Consider the following 26,322-nt stretch of genomic DNA (forward strand, 5'->3'; position numbering starts at 1 on the left):
TTACCTGAACTATTCCATAATAATTAGACAGAGGTTATGTATTTATAGAAAATTATACCAAAGGAGAATAAAGGTCATGTTTTTGTAGAGTTATGATACATTCATACTACCCAGAAGTGTTTCAAACACGAGTGATAACATAGATATCTGAGGAGCACTAATTCCTTACTGGCTCAACCAGGTACAGTAGTGTCATGGTTATGTTACTGGACTAATAAATCCTGTCACGGTAGTTTACAATGTGAATGCAGTTTCTTTTTAAATCTGAAAATAAAAAGCTGGCATCAGTAAAAGTGACCATGATGCTGTCAGATTGTTGTAAAAATCCAACTGGCTCACCGACGTCCTTTAGGGAAGGAAATCCGCCATCCTTAACCGGTACGGGCTATATGTGGCTCCAATCCCATACCGTGCTTGTGGCCTAATGAGCCACTCAGTTGTATTAAACTCAACCACCACTTACTCAGGGAGACTAAGAATGGACAATAAATGCCAGCCCTGTATTGATGCCCACATCCTGCGAATGGATAATAAAAATCAACCCAGGGAGTGCTTTGTTTAATACTGCCATTGAGACCATCATACGCACCTCTCTGTTTGGTATCAGCACAGAAATCTGGCCTTGTCTATGGGAAGGGAGCTGGGCAGTGGGAGCCGGCACAGACACAATGAGCTGAATGGCCTCTGTCAGTACTTTAAACTTCTGTGGTTCGACATCTGCAGGTCCTGGCATACCTAACTGGCAATGATTGTGAGGAACTGTCTCCACAGTCTGTGTCGGCAGAGAGCCAGGTGCAGAGCTGTGTCATCTGCCCCAAATATACCTGCGCCACCCGCTCTAACTACATCTGCAGCTACCATACAGCCAGCAACTGTGACTGTCATTTATGGCCTGAAATCTGAAGGCATGCTCCAATACCGACCTATGGTGCTGTGAAGTGGAACGAAGGGCCGTCTGCTCACAACCAACCACCTCAATTTCAGCTGGTAACAAAAAGGAGGTTGGGTACTAGGTTGCATTATCAGAGTCCTGCCTGCACCTTGGTTTTCCTTTCCCTTCATTTTCGCCTCTCCCCTTCTCCATCGGCCTAGTCAAAGATTGCTAATGGATTGAAATGCCTGCTAAGTCTTTGCAGACTCTTTCAGAATTGTTGGCCCCTATTCTAATGGTCCCCTTTCATTTGTCTCTACCTTTCAATTGCAGCTACCTAATTTTCCACTGGGAGCACTAGCGCACTCTCCACATCCCTCCAAATATGCAGCTAAAGCTATACAAATGAGCTAAGCTTGGAAAATTGGGTGATACAGTACATTTCAATTTGAGTCAGATTAAAACCCATCACTGACAAGTAATAGAATATCTAGGCTATAGTGACAGAAAGGCAAATTCCATTTTCATTAAATGGAACTTTGTGATTTTTATCAATGCTTTTTCCCATGAAAAAAGAAAACTAGTGGCCTTGCTGATGAGGAAAAATTGAATGGCCAAATAAGAAAATTGGCCTATTGACAGGTCTCAAAACTTATTATATATATTAATTCTCAGCAGTAGCTCAGTGGCGATTTCTTGCATGGCGAAAATCCACTGCAGTGTTTGAGGGGCTAAGTTAGTATGCCAATAATCATGAATTATTTTTGGAATCTGATGTTACTGTATCAATGGGTGTACAGATGCATTTGGGTACACTTCCAGTTTGCTCAAAAGGGAAAAGAATCAAGCCCTTGAGCTTCGCAATGCATTTAACTCATCAAGTAATAAGGAACTAATATTTTAAGCAGAAGAGACCATTGCCCCAGAGATCTCTTAATAGCTTTTAGAAAACACAACCATGATGAATCCGATACCCAGAACATGTCTACTTCCTTTTTGAAACTCCTTAAAATTTCCTGTTCAACCACCTGCACTGATGGTTCATTCCGTATGTTGATCACCAAAGACATATTCGTCTGATTTGCAGATGAAAAAGATAAACAAGTCTGGTGTTATGGTCTCTCTCAAAAGCTTTATCTTTTGTCTAGACAGAATGATTTAAGACATGAAGAACAATTTCAGGAAGTTCCAACTTGTGTTGTGACCTCTGTGTTTTCCCCTGGGTTCCAGCAGAAAGCACCAACACAAGTTTTTTTTTTGTGGGAGGTGGGGGGGGGGTGGAGGAAAGGATAAAATTGATACAATGTACAAACTCACAGCACATAATATCAAAACATCAAACTTTTTGAAGTTTTTTTTCCGAGCACTCTGCTTTTAACAGTCTTCCTAAACTCTGACTTTTATGTAGTCAGAAATTCTTTTGGTGGCAACTGAGGCACTGTGGCTGTCAAGAAGCTAACTCTAGCTTTGATGCTACTGGCCCACAGCATCCAATATAAATGGCTACTGGCTCATAGTTCCTTTTAAGTCAAAAATAAAAGAAAACATTCCTGGTTAAAGATTCCCACCCATTTCCCGGCTAAGTATTAGGAATCTTGATTCGACACTAAGAATTAGCATCAAATGAATTAATGGAGAAAACCAGACAGGATTTTATTTATTTTTTAAATCTGTTCAAAATGGAATCAAACTTTTATTTTGGTGTTTAACCTTCATTCCAACCCCTCAACCCTCCAAAAAAGTTCAGTGATTGCTTGTGAAAATTAAGAGCGTTGCTTTTAATCATTCATTAATTACTCAGCTTCCTTGAATTTTTTTTAATGGTTTTCCATGTCTATTTGCCCCTTTTCCCTGACTGCTTCAATAATTCAACTGCAAACCACTTTTTGTGCAGTGTAGTGAATAAGGGAGGTACAGTGAGTGTGTGGAGATGTGCCAGGAGGAACTACTGTCCTTATTCCTGAATACTGTGAAGTGAACATTTAGTGTGATCAAGGTGTTAGTTAGTGAGAGCCTGATAATGTCTGGGGTGTTGTCGAGCCATTGCCACATTTTGGATGTCAGCTTATGCCCCAAAAATAAACCTGGAAAAGTGATCCCGTTTACGGTGAGCAGAGCCTGTTCGATGAAATAGTGGCGGGGCTTCCTTCAACACAATTCAGGAACATAGGAACAGAAGTAGGCCAGTCAACCCTTCGAGCCTGTTCTGCCATTCAATTAGATTCATGATGATTCTGTACTTCAATCTAATTGCCTGCCTTCGTTCCATATTCCTTGATATCTTTACCTAACAAAAATCTCTGTCTTGAAATTGCCAAATGACCCAGCATCCACAGCCTTTTGGGGAGAGAGTTGCAGATTTTCACTACCCTCTGCATGAAAGCGTGGGTCCTGAATTTACTCATGAATGGCCTCGGACTAATTTTAAGATTATGCTCTTGTTCCCCACCACAGAAAATAGATTATTTTTATTTACCCAATCAAATCCTTTTACCATTTTAAACACCTCAATTAGATCACCCCTCAGTATTTTATATCAAAGGGAAAACAAGCTAAGTTTATGCAACCTGTCCTTATAATTGAACCTTTTAACCGATCATTCTGGTGAATCTGCACCACACCCAGTCCAATGCCAATCGATCCTTCCTGAGGTGCAGTGCCCAGACCTCAACACAGTGTTCCAGACTGGGTCTGACCAGGACTCTATCATCATCATAGGCAGTCCCTCGAAATCAAGGAAGACTTGCTTCCACTCTAGTTCTTAGGTGACTGAACAGTCCAATACGGGAATTACAGTCTCTGTCACAGGTGGGACAGACAGTCATTGAAGGAAAGGGTGGGTGGGACAGATTTGCCGCACGCTCTTTCCGCTGCGTGCGCTTGCCTTCTGCATCCTCTCGGCGACAAGACTCGAGGTGCTCAGCGCCCTCCCGGATGCACTTCCTCCACTTAGGGCGGTCTTTGGCCAGGGACTCCCAGGTTTCGGTGGGGATGTTGCATTTTATCAAGGAGGCTTTGAGGGCGTCCTTGAAACGTTTCCTCTGCCCACCTTGGGCTCACTTGCCGTGTAGGAGTTCCGAGAAGAGCGCTTGCTTTGGGAGTCTTGTGTCAGGCATGCGAACAATGTGGCCCACCCACCAGAGCTGATCGACTGTGGTCAGTGCTTCAATGCTGGGGATGTTGGCCTGATCGAGGACACTAATGTTGGTGCATCTGTCCTTCCAGGGGATTTGCAGGATCTTGCGGAGACATCGTTGGAGATATTTCTCCAGCGATTTGAGGTGACTACTGTATATGGTCCACATCTCTGAGTCATACAGGAGGGCGGGTATCACTACAGCCCAGTAGACCATGAGCTTGGTGGCAGAGTTGAGGGCCTGATCTTCAAACACTCTTTTCCTCAGGCGGCCGAAGGCTGCGCTGGCACACTTAAGCATATACAATTGAAGTATAACATCCTTCCCCTCGTGTTCTAATCCTCGAGACATTCTACACAATTTAACCGAAAGAGGAAGAATGCAGTATAATTGGAGGGCTCCAATCACTGCAGAACAGGAATCAACAAAGCAAATAGAACGCTAAGCCACATAGTGAAACCAGTACAGTTCCAGTTGGAGGAAATCATGCTCTGATTAGCTCACTTCTCGAGCAATGTGCCTACTTCTGGTTAGCTAGATACAAGTGGAACATTTAAGCCCTGAAGGCAATTCAGAAATAAGACACAAGATTGATTCCGCATGTGAAACCACTGAGTTATTACATAGAATTTACAGCACAGAAAAAGGCTATTTAACGCAAATGGTCTGTGCCAGTGTTTATGCTCCACACGAACCTTCCACCACCCTAATTCATCAAACCCTATCAGCTTAACCTTCTATTCCTTTCTCCTTAATGTACTTATTTAGCTTCCCCTTAATGGCATCTTTGCTATTCGCCTCAACTACCCCATACGGTAGTAAGTTCCACATTCTAACCAGTCTCTGAGTACAGAAGTTTCTCTTGAATTCTTTATTGGATTTATTAATAACTACCTTATATTTATGACTTCTAGATTTGAGCCCCCACAAGTGGAAACATCTTTTCTACGTCAAAAGTTTTAAACTATGAGTTTACCCTATGAACAAAGAATGGAGAAACCCAGGCTTTTCAGTCTTCTACAGGTATATAAATTGTAAATGACAGAGAAAAGGTAAATCTAAGACACTAGTTCAAATTAAATTGTAGGGTGTGAGTGAACAGCTTCAAATGGGTAAAAGGCAAATTTAGGACCGTCTAGAAATTCTTCATTGCACATGGAATGGAGTTCTGGGCAGGGCAGAGGTGGCAAAAACCTTGCATCATTTAAGAAACAGTTAGATGCAGAGACGAAGTCTGTAGGGTCTTTCTAAATGAATGGGATGCTAATATGGGCCAAACTGCTTTCCTCTTCTGTAACTTATCTTGTAATAGACAGAGGTCAGGGAAGCAAGGTGGTCCGTTGATTTCTTCAATATTTTTTGTCCAAAGTGCTAATATGATTTTGGGGTGAAGTGGTTTATAGTAGTGACTGCTGCAGGAAATCCCAGGGTAAGTTTCTTTTTATGTTTTTGTGTGTTATTTAAATTGGTCTCTGATTTACATGTTTTGTTGTTATAATGGTCCTTGAATAAAGTGCTTTCCATTGTTTATGTTATGACAGTTTTTGGCCTGGAAGCTAACTTCAAGACATGTATTGCGCCTTAGTTAAGAGCAATCCATTTAAAAAAGGAAAAAACTGAGTTGCCTCATAGTTGCCTGATAATAAAGATTTTCTTGATGCACAGAAGGTGTTGGTTAACAGCTCTTCCCAGGACCATCTGTCCTGAAGGTATTCATTGCTGTGGCAGAGAGAATCTTAAGGAACATGTGGTTTGTGAATTAATGGCCTGAAATACCTTTGTTCAGGCTATGGCAAACATGCAGGGGAGCAAGAATGTAAAGCGCAAAACTGAGAAGGACATCTGCTATAAAACTGCAATATCTTCAAAGGGACGGACTTGGAAGAGAACATGTTAAGAGGTCATCCTCCTCAGCTCCCACTTGTATGCTGGAAAGAACCAACGCCAGGGTATTATGCATAGAACCCCCACTTTAAACATGCTGACAAACATTTAAACTAACTCTGCAAAGTGAAGTTCATTGAAATCAAACCCAGCTGCATTTTACTTAGTGCTATTAGGAGAAAGTTCACAGAAGCAAATAAGTTGCACCAGTAGACATCGTTTCCTAGGATAAAATCTACTTTTTGTTTTGAAGACTGTTAAAATTGATGAGTTGAGTTAGCGTGTAACAGCATTAAATTGAAATGAGATTTTGAATGCTGCCCATGTTAAATATTGGCAGAGTTTCAGTGCACTGCAAGCAGTTTCTCACAATTTCCAACAAACCATTTTTTCCATTAAAATAGTTACAGCAGTGTTCCTCACTGCGGCACGCTCAGTCCCTCATTAAAGAAAATAATACAATTTAAAGGCCCCCTTCAGTTCAAACAATTGCTTCTTTTACTATTTTCTGAGTTGCACAACCAGCAGCTTTTAAGAATTTGGGTTCGACGGTACAGGCTTTAGAAACATGTACAGGACATGTACAGAACTAATGTTGTACACCGTGTTGCCCAGAGTAAACTACTTTGACGTCAGAGTTTCTTAAAATATTTCAGCCCTGCCTTCCTGAGGTAGGTCCACCCAAAGTGACTGGAATTGCTGGGATCCATAAAAATGACATACTTTGTGCCTCAAATACAGATTATCATCAATAACTGTATAATCATCCTCAGCGATCACTGCTGTGCAACAAAAGCTGCGTGCAGTTTTGGTTTCCATATTTACGAAAGGATATACTTGCTTTGGAGGCAGTTCAGAGAAGGTTCACTAGGTTGATTCCGGGGATCAGGGGGTCGACATGAGGAAAGGTTGAGGAGGTTGGGCCTCTACTCATTGGAATTCAGAAGAACGAGAGGTGATCTTATCGAAATGTATAAGATTATGAGGGGGCTTGACAAAGTGGACTCAGAAAGGATGTTTCCACTGATAGGGGAGACTCTAACTAGAGGCCATAATCTTAGAATAAGGGACTGCCCATTTAAAACTGAGATGAGGAGGAATTTCTTCTCGCAGAGGATTGTAAATCTGTGGAATTCGCTGCCTCAGAGAACTGTGGCAGCCTGGACATTGAATAAATTTAAGACAGAGATAGACAGTTTCTTAACTGATAAGGGATTAAGGGATTATGGGGAACGGGCAGGGAAGTGGACCTGAGTCCATGATCATATTGAATGGCGGAGCAGGTTCGAGGGGCCGTATGGCCTACTCCTGCTCCTGTTTCTTATGTTCTTATCTGGAGGCTGCAGTTCCTTCTGTCTGATGGAGTGTAATAGCAGGTATCTTTTTTCTGGCAGGGATGCGTTTTTATCAGTTCCCTCTCTAAGACCTTCTAATTCGCTTGGGCTAAAGTGTGCAATTAATCTCATTAAAATTCCCAGTTCCAAACAGCATAGTACAAAGGGTATACACCTGCCTCTCAATTAGTTTGATTCCCAGGACTCCGCGCTGCCCTGGGACAGCACAAGACTGGCTTTCAGCAGCTGCTGGACAGAACACGCATCAGTGGTGACATTCTACACTGGTGGGGAGCCAGAAAAATGTATCAATGCTGGAGAAGGTGCTTTGAACACCATGCTCTCCTGTCAGGAGGATTGCATACTGCAAGTAGTTCCTATGAGGAATACTGAGGCTGGGGTAAAAGTAGCAAAGTAACTGAATGTAACATCAATGTAAATTAGAAGGGCATTAGCGTCACTGCAGAATCCTGAAGTCTGTTGCTACGTTGGCATCTGTGGCAGTATGAACCTTTACCACATGGATTCAATAAAACGGTAGAGCATGTGGAATTCTCAGTGTGATTGGAAACATGTTATACACCACTGGTGGCAGAATTATTTGAGGAGGGGGAAATAAAAGGATAAAAAGATAACATAAAAGGCATGATTCAATATTTCACCCCTTTGGCAGACAGCATCTTCACACGTAACAAAAAAAATGAAGATAAGCTGTTGAAGAGTAGCAAATTCAGGACTAGTAAAACAGTTGCAGGTATATAAATTACAAACATTTCTTATGCTGTTGTCTAGACAAATCCAATTGCAGCCAGTCAGATAATGATTAGTGTCCTTTGAAGTTAACAACTACACTCGATTTCAAATGCTTCTTGACACAATTCATATTCTATTGGATAAACAAATTTGACTTCAACTTATGACTTTCACAATGATGTGGGCTGCAAGAGATGGCCACCTCACAGCCTTATTCCTTCCACTCGCATCAATGTTGAGCAAGCCATGTCTGCAGAGGGTGGCCAATTTTGCCTATGCAGAATTTGTCACGCTTGCAAGGGATAGAATCAATAACAGATTTGCAATACTTATTTCACACAATGCCTGGATAATGGTCCACGACACGCCATGAATATGTAGGATGACTAATGTGGTCTTGGGACTGTCTTATTGTTTCAAAACAGTGAGAGACATCTCTCATTTCCGAAATCATCTACTGATGACTGAAGCTGCTAGAGCAAATTCCTCTTGCCTGATGCCACTCTACACCAGGTAGAGCTGGATGAGAGAGTCCTGACACAATTACTGGGTGCTCTGATGATCCAAATGTTTGTTGCTGGGTGGTGCTGCCTTCATATGTACCTGGAATCAATACTCTGCATGCTAGTCATTGAACCCTCACATCAAGGAAAACAACATGTTTTTTTCCTTGATCTCCCTTCTTGATCGGATGAAGAAAATACAACATATTTCCCATTCCACGTTGCCAAATAAAGAAAGTGTCATCCACATAAAGCTGCCCGAGGTGAGGGTGTGTTGAGATCACATTGCATCGATCGTGTCATCGTGTCTTGCTTTGTTTTAAAAGGTGAAGCGTTTTATAGCAAGACAACATTGCCGCATTATAAAAATGAATGGATGCAGAGATAAAAAAAGACTGACTTGCATTTATATAGTGCCTCTCACGACCACCAGACGTCTCAAAACACTTTACAGATATGGAAACATTTTCTTGTGTAACTATAATGTGAAATATTATACTGAGCCAGGGCTTCATCAATATCTTCTTCTTAGGCAGTCTCTTGTTTCGAGGATAACTTGCTTCCACGCCAAAAAAGGACGAGTTCACAGGTCTTTTGATGAGGACCTGATAGTCCAGATTCCGAACTGCATATTGAAGGGTGGAAGATGCCTGTGTGTGGATTTTTTTAACGTGTGGTGGCCGTTGCACACCAGCCACCACACAGGCTTGACAGAGCAGGAGCTTCGTCTAGTGGCAAGGATTAACCAAGACGACTGGAGATCAGCTCTGTTGCACAGAGAATGTACAGAGCATGGGAAACATATTGAACGATTATAATCCAATCATTGCATTTCTGATAAATACTCGGGTTGCAGTGCAGAAGACTACTGGAAATGCTACAGCACAGCCTTTATTAACAGTAGCTTGTAGAGCATTCAGAGCACCAGGCTGCAGAGGCAGCAATAGAACTTTGAAGTATTCCTTTAGTTTTCTCTCTTTTTCACACCATTTACTGGCAGCCAGCTAGCTGTTAGCAGCATTAAACATAAAATCAAATATGAACCATGCCTTACCAGTGCCTGTACCAGTGGGGTCACCTCCTTGAATCTGGAAAAAGAAAGAAGCCTCTTTAACAGTAGCAACAACTTGCATTTGTATAGCGCTTCTCACATACAGAAAAAATTCTCAGAGCATTCTACAGCAGGGAGGGAAATCTGGGGACTGTTTTACATTGCAGAGGTACACAGTAGTCAATGAGCAGTACGGAAACTAGTGAGCTGGCAAGGGGCGTGATGGTACAGTCAAAGAGAAGTGTATAGAGGAGGTTTTTGAAAACAGGGATAGAAGTGACAAGGCTGATGATCTAAGGATGGAGTTCCCAAAGACAGGAGTATAATGACAAAAGGATGGCCTCTAACAATGAAACTGGGAACAAGAAGCAACTAAGTGTGAGAGGAACAAAGGGCTTGACGAGGCACATCAGATGACAAGATATAGCTCAGTTAAGGTGGAGGGAGACGGTGAAGATATCTGAACATGCATACATTGGACTCAATTTTCCACAGTTATCTGCGTCGTTTTTTTGGCCTAAATTAAAATATCCAAGTTTCCCCAAAGATTGTGCGCCAGCGTAACTCAGTTAGTTACAATTTAATGGCAGCCACACCGCCATCTTAGAAGCACTGCAAACATAGTGCACCAGCAGAAAAAGCTGCTGGTGGCACCGAGCGACGGGAGCAAGATTTTCTCGGCAGAATTTCACGATCGTGGGGGAACATCTGCGGTGTGCGCTCTAATGACGCACTTAGGATGGATCGGCAGCAACGGAGTGGTAGTGGAGGGAGTGTGTCCCCGCCGGGATACTACAGGAGCTGAATTTTCAAAATGGCGATCATTCCATGAAAAATCGGCAGCCATTGCACTCCGCAGTGTGCCAGCCAATTTCCAGCGGTAACAGGCCTTAAGGGAAGGGGCAATTTTGACCCCTATATTTCTAGCACAATGAGGAATGAAGCAGTGCTGGATCTAGTTCTGGGGAATGAAATAAGGCAAATGGAGTCTGTTTCAGTGGGAGAACATCTGGGTAATAGTGATCATAATATAATTAGGTTTAAATAGTTATGGAAAATATCTGACTGGGAGAGAGACAATTTCAGTGATTTGAGAAGGGATCTAGCACAAGTGAACAGGAAACAAAAAATGACCAGGAGAACAGTAAATGAGCAATGGCAGGCCCTCAAGGCGGAGATATTTTGGGTACAAACCAAGCATATTCCCATAAGGAGGAAAGACGGGGCATCCAAAGCTAGCGCTCCCTATATGACAAAGGGAATAGAGGTTAAAATAAAATAGAAAAAGGACGCTTATGACAAACGGGTTGGCATCACTCTAAGTTAAAAAGTCACCTGGTCCAGATGGAATACATTCTAGGTTGCTGAGGGAAGCTCGGATGAAGATAGAAAAAGCTTTTGAACACAACCTTTGGATATGGAGGTGGTACCAGAGGATTGGAGGATTGCAAATGCTACATCCTGTTCAAAAAAGGGGAGAGGGATAAACCTGGTAACTACAGGCCAATCAGTCTCACAGCAGTGATGAGAAAACTAGTCGAGACCACTGTCAAGGACACAATTAATTCTCAGCTGGAGAAGTATGGGTTAATAAGGGACAGCCGGCACAGATTTGTTAAAGGTAAATCATGTCTGACTAACCTGATTGAGCTCTTTGATAAAGTAACAGAGAGGATTGATGCAGGTAGTGCTGTAAATGTTGTAAATATGGACTTTCAAAAGACATTTGAAAAAGTACCACATGACAGACTTATTCAAAAAATAGAAGCACATGATATTAAAGGGATGGTGGTAACTTAGGCACATAATTGGTTAAAGGATAGGTGATAGAGAGTAGTGGTGAACGGATGTTTTTCTGACTGGAGATAAGTATGCAGTGGGGTCCCCTAGGGGTCGGTATTAGGACCATTGCTTTTGTTGTTTTATATAAATGACCTGGACTTGGGTAGAGGGCGTGATATTTCGAAGTTTGTGGATGATTGTAAACATAGTAAATAGTGAGCAGGATAGTAGCAGAGTTTAGGAGGACATAGGCGGACTGGTGAAATGGGCAAACACATGACGATGCGTGTGAAGTGATGCACTATGGGGGAACAACATAGAGAGATAGTATAATCTAAATGGTACTATTCCGAGGGAGATGCAAGTGCAGAGGGACCTGGGGGGGGGGGGGCGGGTGTGCATATTCACAAATCCTTGGAAGGTGGCAGGGCAAGTTGAGAAGGTGGTTAAGAAAGTTTATGGGATACCTGACTTTGTAAATAGGAGCACTGAATACAAAAACAAGGAAGTCATGCTAAAGCTTTACTAATCTCTGGTTAGGCCTCAGCTGGAGTATTGTGTACAATTCTGGACGCCACACTTTGGGAATGATATCAAGGTCATAGAGAGGGTACAGAGGAGGATAACCAAGAAGATACCAAAGATGAGGGACTTCAGTTAGGTGGAGAGATTGGAGAAACTGGGATTATTCTCTTTGGAGGGTAAGGGGAGACCTAATAGAGGTATTGACAATTATGAGGGAGTTGATAGAGCAATTAGCGAGAAACTGTTTCCTCTAGCAAATGGATCGGTAACCAGAGGTCATAGATTTAAAATAATTGGCAAAAGAACTACAGGAGAAATGAGAATTCTTTTCACACAGAGGCTTGTTAAGATTGGGGGGAACGCACTACCTTAAAGAATGGTGGAATCAGATTCCATAGGAACTTTCAAAAGGACAGGTACTTCAAGAGGACAAATTTGCAGGTTTATGGGAAAAAAATCTGGTGTGTGGAACTAAATTAGACAGCTCAAAGAGCCGGCACAGGCATGATGGGTAGAATGGCCTCCTTCTGTGCTGTAAGATTCCATGATTCTATAAACGCACAGTCTGGGTAGGAGCTGTCTAGAGAGAGAAAGTTCTCATTTAAGTCAGGCCTGACCAGTTTCAGAAAACTCTCAAGTGAGAAGCGTGCATTTAGTACGCTAATAGGAACAGTGTGGCATATTTTGTTATTTTCTATGGTACGGATTTAAGTTGAGATTTACTGTAAATAGAATCATAGAATTCAACCCATATGGCCTGATTGATGACCCCTCTAACATCATAGGCAGTCCCTCGGAATCGAGGAATACTTGCTTCCACTCCTGAAGTAAGTTCTTTGGTGGCTGAACAGTCCAATACGAGAGCCACAGACTTTGTTGCAGGTGGGACAGATAGTCATTGAGGGAAGAGGTGGGTGGAACTGGTTTACCGCACACTCTTTCCGCTGCCTGCGCTTGATTTCTGCATGCTCTCGGCATTGAGACCAGAGGTGCTCAGCTCCCTCTCGGATGTACTTCCTCCACTTAGGGCGGTCTTGGGCCAGGGACTCCCAGGTGTCAGTGGGGATGTCGCACTTTATTAGGGAGGCTTTGAGTGTGTCCTTGTAGCGTTTCCGCTGCCCATCTTTGGCTTGTTTGCCATGAAGGAGCTCTGAGTAGAGCGCTTGCTTTGGGAGTCTCGTGTCTGGCATACGAACTATGTGGCCTGCCCAGTGGAGCTGATCGAGTGTGGTCAGTGCTTCAATGCTGGAGATGTTGGCCTGGTCTAGGATGCTGATGTTGGTGCGCCTGTCCTCCCAGGGGATTTGTAGGATCTTGCGGAGACATCGTTGGTGATATTTCTCCAGCAATTTGAGGTGTCTGCTGTACATGGTCCATGTCTCTGAGCCATACAGGAGGGCAGGTATTACTACAGCCCTGTAGACCATGAGCTTGGTGGCAGTTTTGGGGGCCTGGTCTTCAAACACTCTTTTCCTCAGGCGGCCGAAGGCTGCACTGGAGGCAGTGTTGGATCTCATCGTCAATGTCTGCTCTTGTTGATAGGAGGCTCCCAAAGAACCACCACCTAAAGAACAGGTGGTGGATGGAGAAAACACAGGAGATATAGCAGCTGGCCAACAACCATGATGCGCGAGGATTCTTCATCGCAGCCAAGGCCACCTACAGGCCAAACACCCAAGGCCCCACCCCACTGTTGACCAAGAACGGGGAAACTCTTATCAAGGACACCGAGGCAGTCAGGGCTCGTTGGAAGGAGCACTTCGAAGATCTCCTCAATTGAGACTCTGCCTTTGACTCGAGTGTTGTCGACTCCATCCCGCAGCATGCTACCCGCCACCACCTCAGTGAGACCCCAACACTGCACGAGGTAGAAAAAGCCATAAGACAGCTTAAAAACAACAAGGCTACGGGTGCAGACGGAATCCCTGCTGAGGCATTTAAGTATGGCTGAGGGGCAATGCTCTTGCGAATATACGACCTCATCTCTCTCATCTGGAGGGAGGAGAACATGCCGGGAGATCTGAGATGCAGTAATTATGACCAACTTTAAAAAAGAGGACAAGTCAGACTGCGACAACTACAGAGGAATCTCCCTGCTATCAACCACTGGGAAAGTCGAGGCGAGAGTCATCCTCATAGAATGATACAGCACAGGAGGTCACCATTTGGTCCATTGTGTCTGTGCGGACTCTTTCGTAGAGCTATCAAATTAATCCCACTCCCTGATTTTTTCCTATTTTTTTCCTTCAATTCTCCTTTGAACATTACTATTAAATTTGCTTCCACCACCCTCTCAGGAAGTGCATTAAAGATCACAACAACTGACTGTGTAAAAAAATGCTTCCTCATGTCGCCTTTGGTTCTTTTGCCAATGGTTACTGACCTGTCTGCCACTGGAAACAGTTTCTCCTTATTTACTGTATCAGAATCATTCATGATTTTGAACACCCCTATCAGATCTCCTCTGCTCCAAGGAGAACAACCCCAACTTCTCCATTCTCCACATATTGGCTGCCGTGTTTCCTACATTACAACAGTGACTACAGTTCAAAAAATAATTCAGTGGCTGCAAAAGCGCTTTGAGACGTGCTGAGGTCATGGAAGGTGCTATATAAATGCAAGTCTTTCTTTTTTGTAAGAACATATTAGTAGCATGAGTAGGCTATTTGGTCCTTCGAGCCTACTCCAGCATTCAATAAAATCATGGCTGATCTTCCATCTCAACTCCACCTTCCTGAACTATTCCCATATCCCTTGATTCCCTTATTATTCAAAAATATATCCATCTCAGCCTTGAATATACTCAATGACTCATCAACCAAAGCCCTTTTGAGCAGAGAATTCCAAAGATTCATAACCTTCTGAGTGAAGAAATTCCTCCTCATCTCAGTCATAAATGGCTGACCCCTTATTCTGAGACTGTGACCTCTAGTTTTAGACTCCCCAGCCAAGGGAACCAGCCTCTCAGCAACTATCCTGTCAAGCCCCTTAAGAATTTTATATGTTTCAATGAGATCATCTCTCATTATTCTAAACTCTAGGGCATATAGACCTAGTCTACTCAAACTCTCCTCATAGGACAATCCCCCCAATCCCAGGAATCAGTTTAGTGAAGCTCTGTTGCACTCCCTCAGTGGCAAGTATATCCTTCCTTTGGTGGCACATATAAGATTAGAATATCTAGCTCTTATGACAGCTCTTTAATAGTTACAGCTCCGGGTACCGATATCATATGACTAGATATTTGGCAGTAAAGGTGCATCCCTGATCCCGAGAAAATGACTAGTACAGAGTCTCTTGGAGCTTGGTTGATCGCCCTAAAGGGTTGGATAGAACTATCAGAGCTGTTCCTAAATTGGCCTCGGGCATTATTTTGTCTCTCCCAGGGGGGGAGTGGGTTGATGGCGTGTACCGTCTATATGGGGCAGTTTTTGATGGGCTAGATGGCTTTTTCCAGTTAGTATTTTCGTACATTTATATATAGCAGGGGTTAGAAGCAGAGTGAAGTTCCCTCTGCAACATCTCTTTAATCACTTCCAAATCAAGCAGAGCATTACCTAGGTGCAAATTCTACCCAACTACTGCAGTGTATCTTAATCCTAACCTGTAGAGCTCTGACTATATCAGTGTGACATTCTGTAATGTGTAACTGAAACCACTGTAGATTCCTTGAGCACAACATTCCTGTATCACTTTCACCACTAACAACCATTAACACCAAAAATATCAGTTGAATTTTTTTTTCATTCCATACACTCCAATAGTTTAAAATTTATATTTAATAGGTCAAGTTGTTAGACTAGTGATATTCAAACAATTGCTTACATTTTAAGTAACATACAATCTGAACACATATTAATTACATCCTGGTCTATGTCTCGCTGTGGGACCTTGGTACTTGGCTGGCTGAGAGCGTGGAGAGATTCAGACAGAGGGAGCAAAGAGGCTGATAGGGCTAGGATGACCAGGAAGTCTAACACAGAAAGTACAAATAAAACAGCGGAAAATGCTTAAAAACTGCTAACATTAAACGCTAAAAATAAATGAAGTAAATCATTAAAAATAGGGAAGTTGAATTAAAAAAGGGAAGTATGGGCAGAGAAAAAAATGACTACCTTGAGTGTTGTAGTGAAATTGATTGTTGAGGTGTGATTGGTCCATGCAAACCATGTGATCATGTAGCCACCACAAACCAATCAGCAGCAACAACAACTTGTATTTATATAGCAGTTCTGACACAGTGAAACGTCCCAAGGCGCTTCACGGGAGTATTATGAGACAAAAAAAAATAGACACCGAGCCACATAAGGAGAAATTAGGGCAGATGTCCAAAAGCTTGGACAAAGAGGTAGGTTTTAAGGAGCGCCTTAAAGGAGGAAAGAGAGGTAGAGAGGCGGAGAGGTTTAGACAGCGAGTTCCAGCCTACATCACCGGAATGCCGAGAATCTACAATATCTTTCTTACAGATAAACAGCCGCGAACCTTTGAATTTTGACTGTCAATGTTCAGATTAACATACTTTTGCAACATACAAAATATTGTTTTGTATCAATTGCTTAAAAAAACCAATCTTTTTTAACATCACATAATTAAGAAGTTGCCAAAACAAACAAATGGACAGGCATCTTTCACATATTGAATTGGTTTGCAAAATTTGTGAAGTGGGAATGAAATTTATTTTTATTTTTTTTTAAACTAGTCAGGATATGGGTGATGCTGGCAGGGCCATATTTAAATATTTCAATCCTAGCAACACCATCTAGCACTTCCAACTCAAGTATAACATAGGCTAGATACAGATAATTCTCCATATGCCAAAACTCCAAATTGGTGCGAATGTTACCATTTCCAGTGCCAGCTACCCTATTGGTCTCTCAGCAAAATTTCCAAATTATGATTAGTTTTATAATAATGTGGACATGTGTTCACTGAGGAATGAATTGGATGTGATCAAAAGTTGCTTCAGGGTTGGGCACGTAATGCTGTCAGTGGAAAAAAAATGCTTTTCACCACATCAATCAAACCCCAAAGGTGAAAGGTCAGTGCGTGGATTACATAAGAACATAAGAATTAGGAACAGGAGTAGGCCATCTAGCCCCTCGAGCCTGCTCCGCCACTCAACAAGATCATGGCTGATCTGGCCGTCGACTCAGCTCTACTTACCCGCCCGCTCCCCATAACCCTTAATTCCTTTATTGGTTAAAAATCTATCTATCTGTGATTTGAATACATTCAATGAGCTAGCCTCAATTGCTTCCCTGGGCAGAGAATTCCAGAGATTCACAACCCTCTGGGAGAAGAAATTCCTTCTCAACTCGGTTTTAAATTGGCTCCCCTGTATTTTGAGGCTGTGCCCCCTAGTTCTAGTCTCCCCGACCAGTGGAAAGAACCTCTCTGCCTCTATCTTGTCTATCCCTTTCATTATTTTAAATGTTTCTATAAGATCACCCCTCATCCTTCTGAACTCCAAGGAGTAAAGACCCAGTCTACTCAATCTATCATCATAAGGTAACCCCCTCATCTCCGGAATCAGCCTAGTGAATCGTCTCCGTACCCCCTCCAAAGCTTGTATATCCTTCCTTAAGTAAGGTGACCAAAACTGCATTACTCCAGGTGCGGCCTCACCAATACCCTGTACAGTTGCAGCAGGACCTCCATGCTTTTGCACTCCATCCCTCTCGCAATGAAGACCAACATTACATTCGCCTTCCTGATTACCTGCTGCACCTGCAAACTAACTTTTTGGGATTCATGCACAAGGACCCTCAGGTCCCTCTGCACCGCAGCATGTTGTAATTTCTCCCCATTCAAATAATATTCCCTTCTACCATTTTTTTTCCAAGGTGGATGACCTCACATTTTCCGACATTGTATTCCATCTGCCAAACCTTAGCCCATTCACTTAACCTATCTAAATCTCTTTGCATCTCTGTGTCCTCCACACAACCCGCTTTCCCACTTATCTTTGTGTCATCTGCAAATTTTGTTACACTACACTCTGTCCCCTCTTCCAGGTCATCTATGTATATTGTAAACAGTTGTGGTCCCAGCACCGATCCCTATGGCACACCACTAACCACCGATTTCCAACCTGAAAAGGACCCATTTATCCCGACTCTCTGCTTTCTGTTAGCCAGCCAATTCTCGATCCATGCTCATACATTTCCTCTGACTCCGCGTACCTTTATCTTCTGCAGTAACCTTTTGTGTAGCACCTTATCGAATGCCTTTTGGAAATCTAAATACACCACATCCATCGGTACACCTCTATCCACCATGCTCGTTATATCCTCAAAGAATTCCAGTAAATTAGTTAAACATGATTTCCCCTTCATGAATCCATGTTGCGTCTGCTTGATTGCACTATTCCTATCTAGATGTCCCACTATTTCTTCCTTAATGATAGCTTCAAGCATTTTCCCCACTACAGATGTTAAACTAACCGGCCTATAGTTACCTGCCTTTTGTCTGCCCCCTTTTTTTAAACAGAGGCGTTACATTAGCTGCTTTCCAATCCGATGGTACTTCCCCAGAGTCCAGAGAATTTTGGTAGATTATAACGAATGCATCTGCTATAACTTCCGGCATCTCTTTTAATACCCTGGGATGCATTTCATCAGGACCAGGGGACTTGACTACCTTGAGATCCATTAGCGTGTCCAGCACTACCCCCCTAGTGATAGTGATTGTCTCAATGTCCTCCCTTCAAACATTCCCGTGACCAGCAATTTTTGGCATGGTTTTTGTGTCTTCCACTGTGAAGACCGAAGCAAAATAATTGTTTAAGGTCTCAGCAATTTCCACATTTCCCATTATTAAATCCCCCTTCTCATCTTCTAAGGGACCAACATTTACTTTAGTCACTCTTTTCCGTCTTATATATCGGTAAAAACTTTTACTATCTGTTTTTATGTTTTGCGCAAGTTTACTTTCGTAATCTATCTTTCCTTTCTTTATTGCTTTCTTAGTCATTCTTTGCTGTCGTTTAAAATTTTTCCAATTTTCTAGTTTCCCACTAACCTTGGCCACCTTATACGCATTGGTTTTTAATTTGATACTCTCCTTTATTTCCTTGGTTATCCACGGCTGGTTATCCCTTCGCTTACCGCCCTTCTTTTTCACTGGAATATATTTTTGTTGAGTAGTATGAAAGAGCTCCTTAAAAGTCCTCCACTGTTCCTCAATTTTGCCACCGTTTAGTCTGTGTTCTCAGTCTACTTTAGCCAACTCTGCCCTCATCCCACTGTAGTCCCCTTTGTTTAAGCATAGTACGCTCGTTTGAGACACTACTTCCTCACCCTCAATCTGTATTACAAATTCAACCATACTCTGATCATTCATTCCGAGAGGTTCTTTTACTAGGAGATCGTTTACTATTCCTGTCTCATTACACAGGACCAGATCTAAGATAGCTTGCTCCCTTGTAGGTTCTGTAACATACTGTTCTGAGAAACAATCCCATATGCATTCTATGAATTCCTCCTCAAGGCTATTCAGTGCGATTTGATTTGACCAATCAATATTTAGGTTAAAATCCCCCATGATTACTGCCGTTCCTTTTTCACATGCCTCCATTATTCTCTTGATTATTGTCTGCCCCACCGTGAAGTTATTATTTTTGGGCCTATAAACTACACCCACCAGTGACTTTTTCCCCTTACTATCTCTAATCTCCAACCACAATGATTCAACATTTTGTTCATTAGAGCCAATATCGTCTCTCACAACTGCCCTGATATCATCCTTTATTAACAGAGCTACCCCACCTCCTTTCCCTTCTTGTTCATCTTTCCAAATTGTCAGATACCCCTGTATGTTTAATTCCCAGTCTTGGCCACCCTGCAACCACGTTTCTGTAATGGCCACCAAATCATACCCATTTGTAAAGATTTGGTGGCCATTAATTCCAGGCAAGACAGCATCAACACAAAACTTGTTATTTCATAAAGTTTTCAAGATCTTCAAACAAAACCCTCCCCAAATCCTCAAAAATATGAGGTACCTCAACAGAGTTGCACTGTTTATTACACCAATCTTGTGAATTTGTACAGTACACATAATCTCACACCCTATCCCTACATCATGGGGGAATGCCAGCCAACAGCACTGCACTATCATGAGGGAACAGGAAGCAGCAAACTAGTAAATAGGAAGGAATTCCAGAGATGGTAAAGGTTGGGAATAGATAAAAATTTAACGAAACATAAAGGCGGTTCACAGTGAAATAAAGCAATCTTTTTAAAATCCCTGGCCTGGACTGTGTCAGAAGAGGAGAGGAGAAAGCGAGGCTAGAATGTAAAAGAATCTCCTTGCAGAAACTCATGGTCTGTGAATTTTCATTTTAAAGCATTGAAAAAAAACCTATTAATCTACTAATTAGGACTATAGGATAAATAGTAAATAAATTATGTATTTAAAAATTATATAAAAATCTATCAGTTTAAAAAACCATTAGGATAATTTTACCGGATTTGAGCTCAGAAAATGATTTTTTTTAAAAATAGTATTTAGAAGAGTCGGCAGAATAGTATTATTTGCACTTTTGCAATAAATATGAGAACTCGAATGGACCCTAATGTAAGATGGGCACGAGAGCAAGTTGTGAGAGTTGAACACTGGCATGAGCACTGCTCGTAAAATGCTTTTAGCAAAGTGGATTAAAAAAAAGAACTATCTGCTAAATTCTAAAAGATGGTCTGTCTTTTTCTCTCATTGACTTCAATGAAACCTACAATATAAAGACTGGTTTCAACTTGTGGGTTAATGAAAACTATTTCAATATGTATTTTTTTAAATTGGGGCATTGATCACTGGTTCTTGCAGTACAGTGAGTGATATTTTACAAGAGGCATTTCAAACACATCTCACACTAAGCAGGTTGCGTGTCAACAAGAGCAATAGACCCACCATGAAGTTCCGGATAGATCTGTGAAAGATTGTTCCATCATAATATCCCTTTTTGCACAGTTTGATGAAATTTTCACATGCCTTTGGAGTCTATAAAATTCAGAGAGAGAAAAGACATTTTATTTTCTCGTGTGTAGTCAGAAACTCCTCAGCATCTGCAGTATTTTGCTTTTGTTATCAGTAATTCGGACATGTAGAAGTTTGTGTAAACCAGGAATATAGTTGTAGATTCTTTTATGGCAATTGGTCTTGGTATAGGAGCTACTGACCTGTAGAAACCACTTCCTGTTATAAAGTAACCTTGCTCAGGACAAAATACTAACACCACAAACAAGGTTATCCCACATGTGCTGCAATCAGAGATTTGAACTTTAATTGCACTTACCAGAAATCCAGACTGTACTTCAAATCCCTGTATATGTAAATTTCCTACAGCTATTGTTCCCACTTAAGCTTAAAAAATTGCTTAAAATAGCATCAATTCATTAGTCACTTCTTTATAGCTGAATGGCAAACATAGCAGTGCCAAGTTACAACTTATAGGCTGGAGTTTGAGTCCCGAAGATTAACTTTCTGCAGCTCAAATTGGTCAGGTAGTCAACGTAATGGGAAGTCATTTAAGTGACTAAGGGAATATCGGCTCCAGCAGTACATTACCCAATGGCATTCATATGTCAAAACATATGAATGCCATCGGGACTGCTTTTCTACAGGTTGGCGCCATGCACTTACTCCTTATGGACTCCCTCTGCAGGCTAGCCACTGGCTTACTGTCTTAGCTATGTAACAATTGGCTAGAATTTCCAAACAAGCAGCCAGCACCCGATTGCTGCCCAAAAGACCGCTAAAATTCCCAAAATTATTGCCGGCGAAAAATTTCCCCCAAAAAGAAAAAAATCCGCCCAGTGAAAAACATGGGCGTTGCACCCCGATTCTCGGCAAAAACGTGGAATCTTGGGCCGACTGGGCGGTTCTTAAAGAAAATGGGCGATAATTAATAAAGTTACTGAAAATTTACACCGAAGCTGCCTGGGCCTAGTTGGGACTAGGAGGAGAAAAACACAAAAAATATTTTTGAAAAACACAAAAAATATTTTTTCAAAAAACATAAAATAAAAAAAATCATAAAACATTCTCAGGACCATTTTCACTTAAAATCACTACAAGAGAATTTAAAAATAATTAATAAAAAAATAATTATCTTTTTCTTGCAGGGCTACTCACCTACCTCCCAGCGCTGCTGATCTTCAAGGGCGTTTTTTTAAAATACTTGCCTACGGGTCACCACTGAACCAAAAATCGCGCCATGGCGATCTGTGGACGGTGCACGCCGGCGGTCCGCTCCCCAGCGGTACTTCGAAACCACCGGCGGACAATTTCTCGCCGACCCGGTTCTCGCCCAAAACAGCCAATACCACCGAGAAACCGGGGAGTGAACCACTGAAAATTCTAGCCCAATGTGTGGAGGAGGGAACAAGGGTGGAAAATTATACTGAAACAGAATCGAAAAAGATAGCAATATTGTTCCTTCTGTAAAATGTGGGCCTGGATTGATTCTAGGTGGTGTCACTGTGCGAGTGGGTTTGGGCTATCACAGGATAGCTCACTAATATGCTGATAGTAGCATTAGTTAGATGTCAATGCAAGACAACAATTGGTTTACAATTTGCTTTGTTGCATTTCTACCAGAAATAAAAAATATTCACTAGATATAAAGTTAACCAAAGACAAAAGCCAGCTGTTAAAGGTATCCATATTCTTGAGAGGTGGGGAGCATAGGATCCCCCCCCCACTTCCTGAGTCTGCTCCATCATTCATTTAGATTGTGGCTGATCTGTATCTTAGTTATCTATACCGTTTGAAGAAATGCTTCCTGACAGCAACCTTAGCTCTAATTTTAAGGTTATGTCACGTTGAATTCATCGAACCACCTACTTTGAACAATACATTCAAGCTCCTCACATCTGTAACAAAGTGACACAAGTGCATAAGAAAGAGTTTACAGCGCAAATTTTGCCAAAGGTCTGCCTAAATCATGAAAATGTTCAGCAGGCATCAATTTACAGTAAAACAATGTGTTTTGACACAAGAAAAGTATTGAAAGGAAATATAAGCTAATAAAAGATCCCTGGCGCATTATAACACACTAATAAGTTTGCAGTTCTGTACCCTCCACTACACAGCAGAGGAGGTTTGTAGTAAATGCTGGATATATTCAGCAGATCAGTTAGCATCTGTGGAGAGAGAAACAGAGTTAACGTTTCAGGTCGGTGACCTGATTACTGAATATTTCCAGCATTTTCTGTTTTTATTTTAGATTTCCAGCATCCGCAGTATCTTGCTTTTTTGTGTTAGAGTAGGTTTGTAGGTATGGTTCAACATTTTCTAAAGAGTGCGAAGATTTAGAGAATAATAGGGATTTTTCCAAGTTTTACATTATTGACTTTTTAAGAGCAGCTTAGAGAGCTAATCCTGATCGGAAAATGGATTAAAGCGGAAAAATGATACAAGTTAAAACATCATGATGGAGTGAGCATCGAACACTAATGTGTATCCAGTGAAGGAGCAGGATTTATAGCAAAACTATCCAGGTGTCAGGTGATCTTTCCCCATTTTGCTGCATTACAGCCTCAGTCCGAGACCATCCTGCAGTTCTTTGCCTTGGCAAGGCAGCAGTGTGATTTAAGGCAACAGCAAGAGTGCTGAAACATTACAGTAATATCACTGGTATAAAAAAATTACTTAGTAAAATGTGGCTCCAAGCCATTGCAGATCAAACAGAGAGCAAGAGGGTTTGGTCTGGCCAGGAAAGAGCGTTGTTAGGTGGAGATTGAACCTCTTTCCAACAACAAATAATCTATCATTATCCATTGTTCATTTAACTTCCACACACAATGGAAAGTACACCAAATTTTTTTTACAGAGCTTCTGCCAAGCCAATTTGGAGCACTATATTGCCAAAGGGATTGTGATCAAGACAATACCTAATACCAACATATAGATAGCTCCAGGCATAGTCCCGATGGGAAATCTTCACACATTGTACAAGAAAATGGCAATGTGTACACCAAGTGGAATGTAACCTTTCACTTGTTTCTCGTCAAAAAATTACTCATCACTGTGCAGGGCCAACGCAACAGTATCGAGTTTTGAACCCAAAATGGTCCAGCAACTCAATCTCACTGAAAACTCACCATCTAGGTTCTAATGCCCTGTATCAATTAACATGTGGCTTGCAACAACTTATCGTTGTTGAAAGCCAAAAAATTCATAATTTATTGCCACGAGTCCGTTATCCTCATTGTAAAATGATAAAGAATCCCCCTTTCCCAAGGCCTACAACAAGCTACCTAAATTTATAGATTTACACTTTCACCTAAATTTGTAGACTTACAGCTTGCCAATAACCCATTTTTGTACTGCAAGAGTCATTTCCTGCCTTGCTACTGTTGCACCAAATTTATACTGCAGGGTGGATTTTGTAACAACTGTGCAAGTCAATGGGTGTGCAATTGTTCACAGTTGCAATTTCATCAAAACTAGCTGCAAAATACCCTGATATTGGGGAAGGATGCTATGGGCCATACCTTTAAAAAGCACTATGGACTCAGCTTACCTCAGGCCAAAATAAAATGTCAGCTCCAGTCAAAAACAATGTCAATGACAGCAATTTACCTTTGGCTGGGAACAAATCAACATTTTAGTACCTGTAATGATACTCCCTCCACAAGGATTACACTACCAGAGCATGCCTGATTTTGAAGGCAATCCTGTAGGGAAAAAATGGATATTAAATTTCCCTGGTACTGGTAATATAAACCTAAATAAGTTAGCTTTATCTGCATTCCCCCAAAGTGTACAACTGGAGGAATATGGACTTTAACTGTGGCAACTGAGTTACTGACTGATCACAAATGCATGAATTCCAATGACTGATGAGCAGGATCCAGTTTGACGAATGAGCTACTGGTAAGCCTTTTATTTCTGTATAGGTAATTGACTGCTGTAAAGATTTATGAAGCAGACTGCATTGAGTGGGAGGAGCAAAGTCATGATTTACAGCGCTCTTCAAATTGAAATGTTGGGTTTCTATTTGTATTTTGAAGAATGCCCCTTGAAGGCTCTTGATTTGTGTTTGACTTCACTTGGAATCCTTCACCATCACAAGCAGATAGCACACTGCTAGCCAATAAATAGAACTGTTGAATACACCAGAACCAGATTGAACCAACAGAACAGACGATGGATCTTTTCTTTTGTGGATTCATTTGTTGGTGTAATTAGAATGTGTACAGGATATGCAATTTATTTGTAATCTGAGTGACTACACTTCAAAAAGTACTTCATTGGCTGTAAAACGCTTTAGGATGTCCGGTGGTCGTGAAAGTCGCTATATAAATGCAAATCTTTCTTTTCTTTTTTTGATGAAAGTTGCCTTTCACTTAACTTCAAATTTCCTGTTAGGGGTCTGCATTTCTCTTGCACAATTTCTTCATGACATCTTCATGCATTTGTATCAGAGTAATTGTCCTAATCCTCTTTAGCAAGATGCATTCCAATCACTTCAGAAGCTCAGATACTCTTAGGAACATAGGACTTGCTAGATGAAAAAAAACCATGGTCCATCTAGTTGGCCTTCTGCCATCCTGTTCATCATATCATACAATAATGGAGCTATTTACTAATCATGGGAATAAATCTCTATCAATTAGGCTGCAATCGACTCAGACATGGTCAGGAAAATCCCTAGTGGTGGAGAGCTTTGGAAACCATAGGTCCAAAGTCTTATGTTCCTCCCAAGCATGCTACATTTACCATGTTATATCTCAAATTACTCATTATACTGTATCCCAAAATATTATCTGAAATAAATTGATCTCTTGTTTCTACAAAAGCAAAATACTGCGGGTGCTGGAATCTGAAGTAAAAACAGAAAATGCTGGAAATACTCAGCAGGTCAGGCAGCATCTGTGGAGAGAGAAACCGAGTTAATGTTTCAGGTCGATGACCCTTCGTCAGAACTTCTTGGGGGGCGGGGTTGCAGTATTAATTAATGAAACAGTTACAGCAGTGAAGAGGGATGATATTATAGAAGGATCATCAAATGAGGCCATATGGGTTGAATTGAAGAACAAAAAAGGGGCGATCACACTGCTGGGAGTGTACTATAGATCCCCAAACAGTCAGAGAGATAAAAGAGCAAATATGTAGGCACATTTCTGAGAAATGCTAAAACTATAGGGCAGGAAAAGTAGGGGATTTCAACTACCCTAATATTAACTGGGATAAAATGAGTTTGAAAAGTATAGAGGGTGTGGAATTCCTAAAATGCATTCAGGAGAACTTTTTTAGCCAGTATGTAACAAGCCCAACAAGGGAGGGGGCGGCTCTGGAATTAGTTTTAGGGACTGAAGCTGAGCAGGTGGAAGGGGTGTCAGTGGGAGAACATTTTGGTGCTAGTGATCATAATTCAGTTAGATTTAGGGTAGTTGTGGAAAAGGACAAAGATAGGCCAGGAATAAAAGTTCTCAATTGGGGAAAAGCCAATTTTGCTAAGCTGAGATGGATTTAGCCA

At 41.6% G+C, this 26,322-nt stretch overlaps 1 protein-coding gene across 3 annotated transcripts in view; it reads right to left on the bottom strand.

Annotated features, from left to right (window-relative positions):
- Positions 1-26,322, bottom strand: part of ppil2 (peptidylprolyl isomerase (cyclophilin)-like 2) — a 371,889-nt gene that overhangs the window by 117,370 nt on the left and 228,197 nt on the right. For all 3 annotated transcript variants that reach the window (XM_070887580.1, XM_070887579.1, XM_070887581.1), the window contains 2 exons: positions 20,748-20,837; positions 9,537-9,570 (listed from right to left, as the gene is read on the bottom strand). In XM_070887580.1, the coding sequence (XP_070743681.1) occupies positions 9,537-9,570; positions 20,748-20,837 (124 nt within the window). The remainder of the gene's footprint in view (positions 1-9,536; positions 9,571-20,747; positions 20,838-26,322) is intronic.

Source organism: Pristiophorus japonicus, chromosome 8 (genome assembly GCF_044704955.1).
Source record: "Pristiophorus japonicus isolate sPriJap1 chromosome 8, sPriJap1.hap1, whole genome shotgun sequence".
Taxonomy (NCBI): Eukaryota; Metazoa; Chordata; class Chondrichthyes; family Pristiophoridae; genus Pristiophorus; species Pristiophorus japonicus.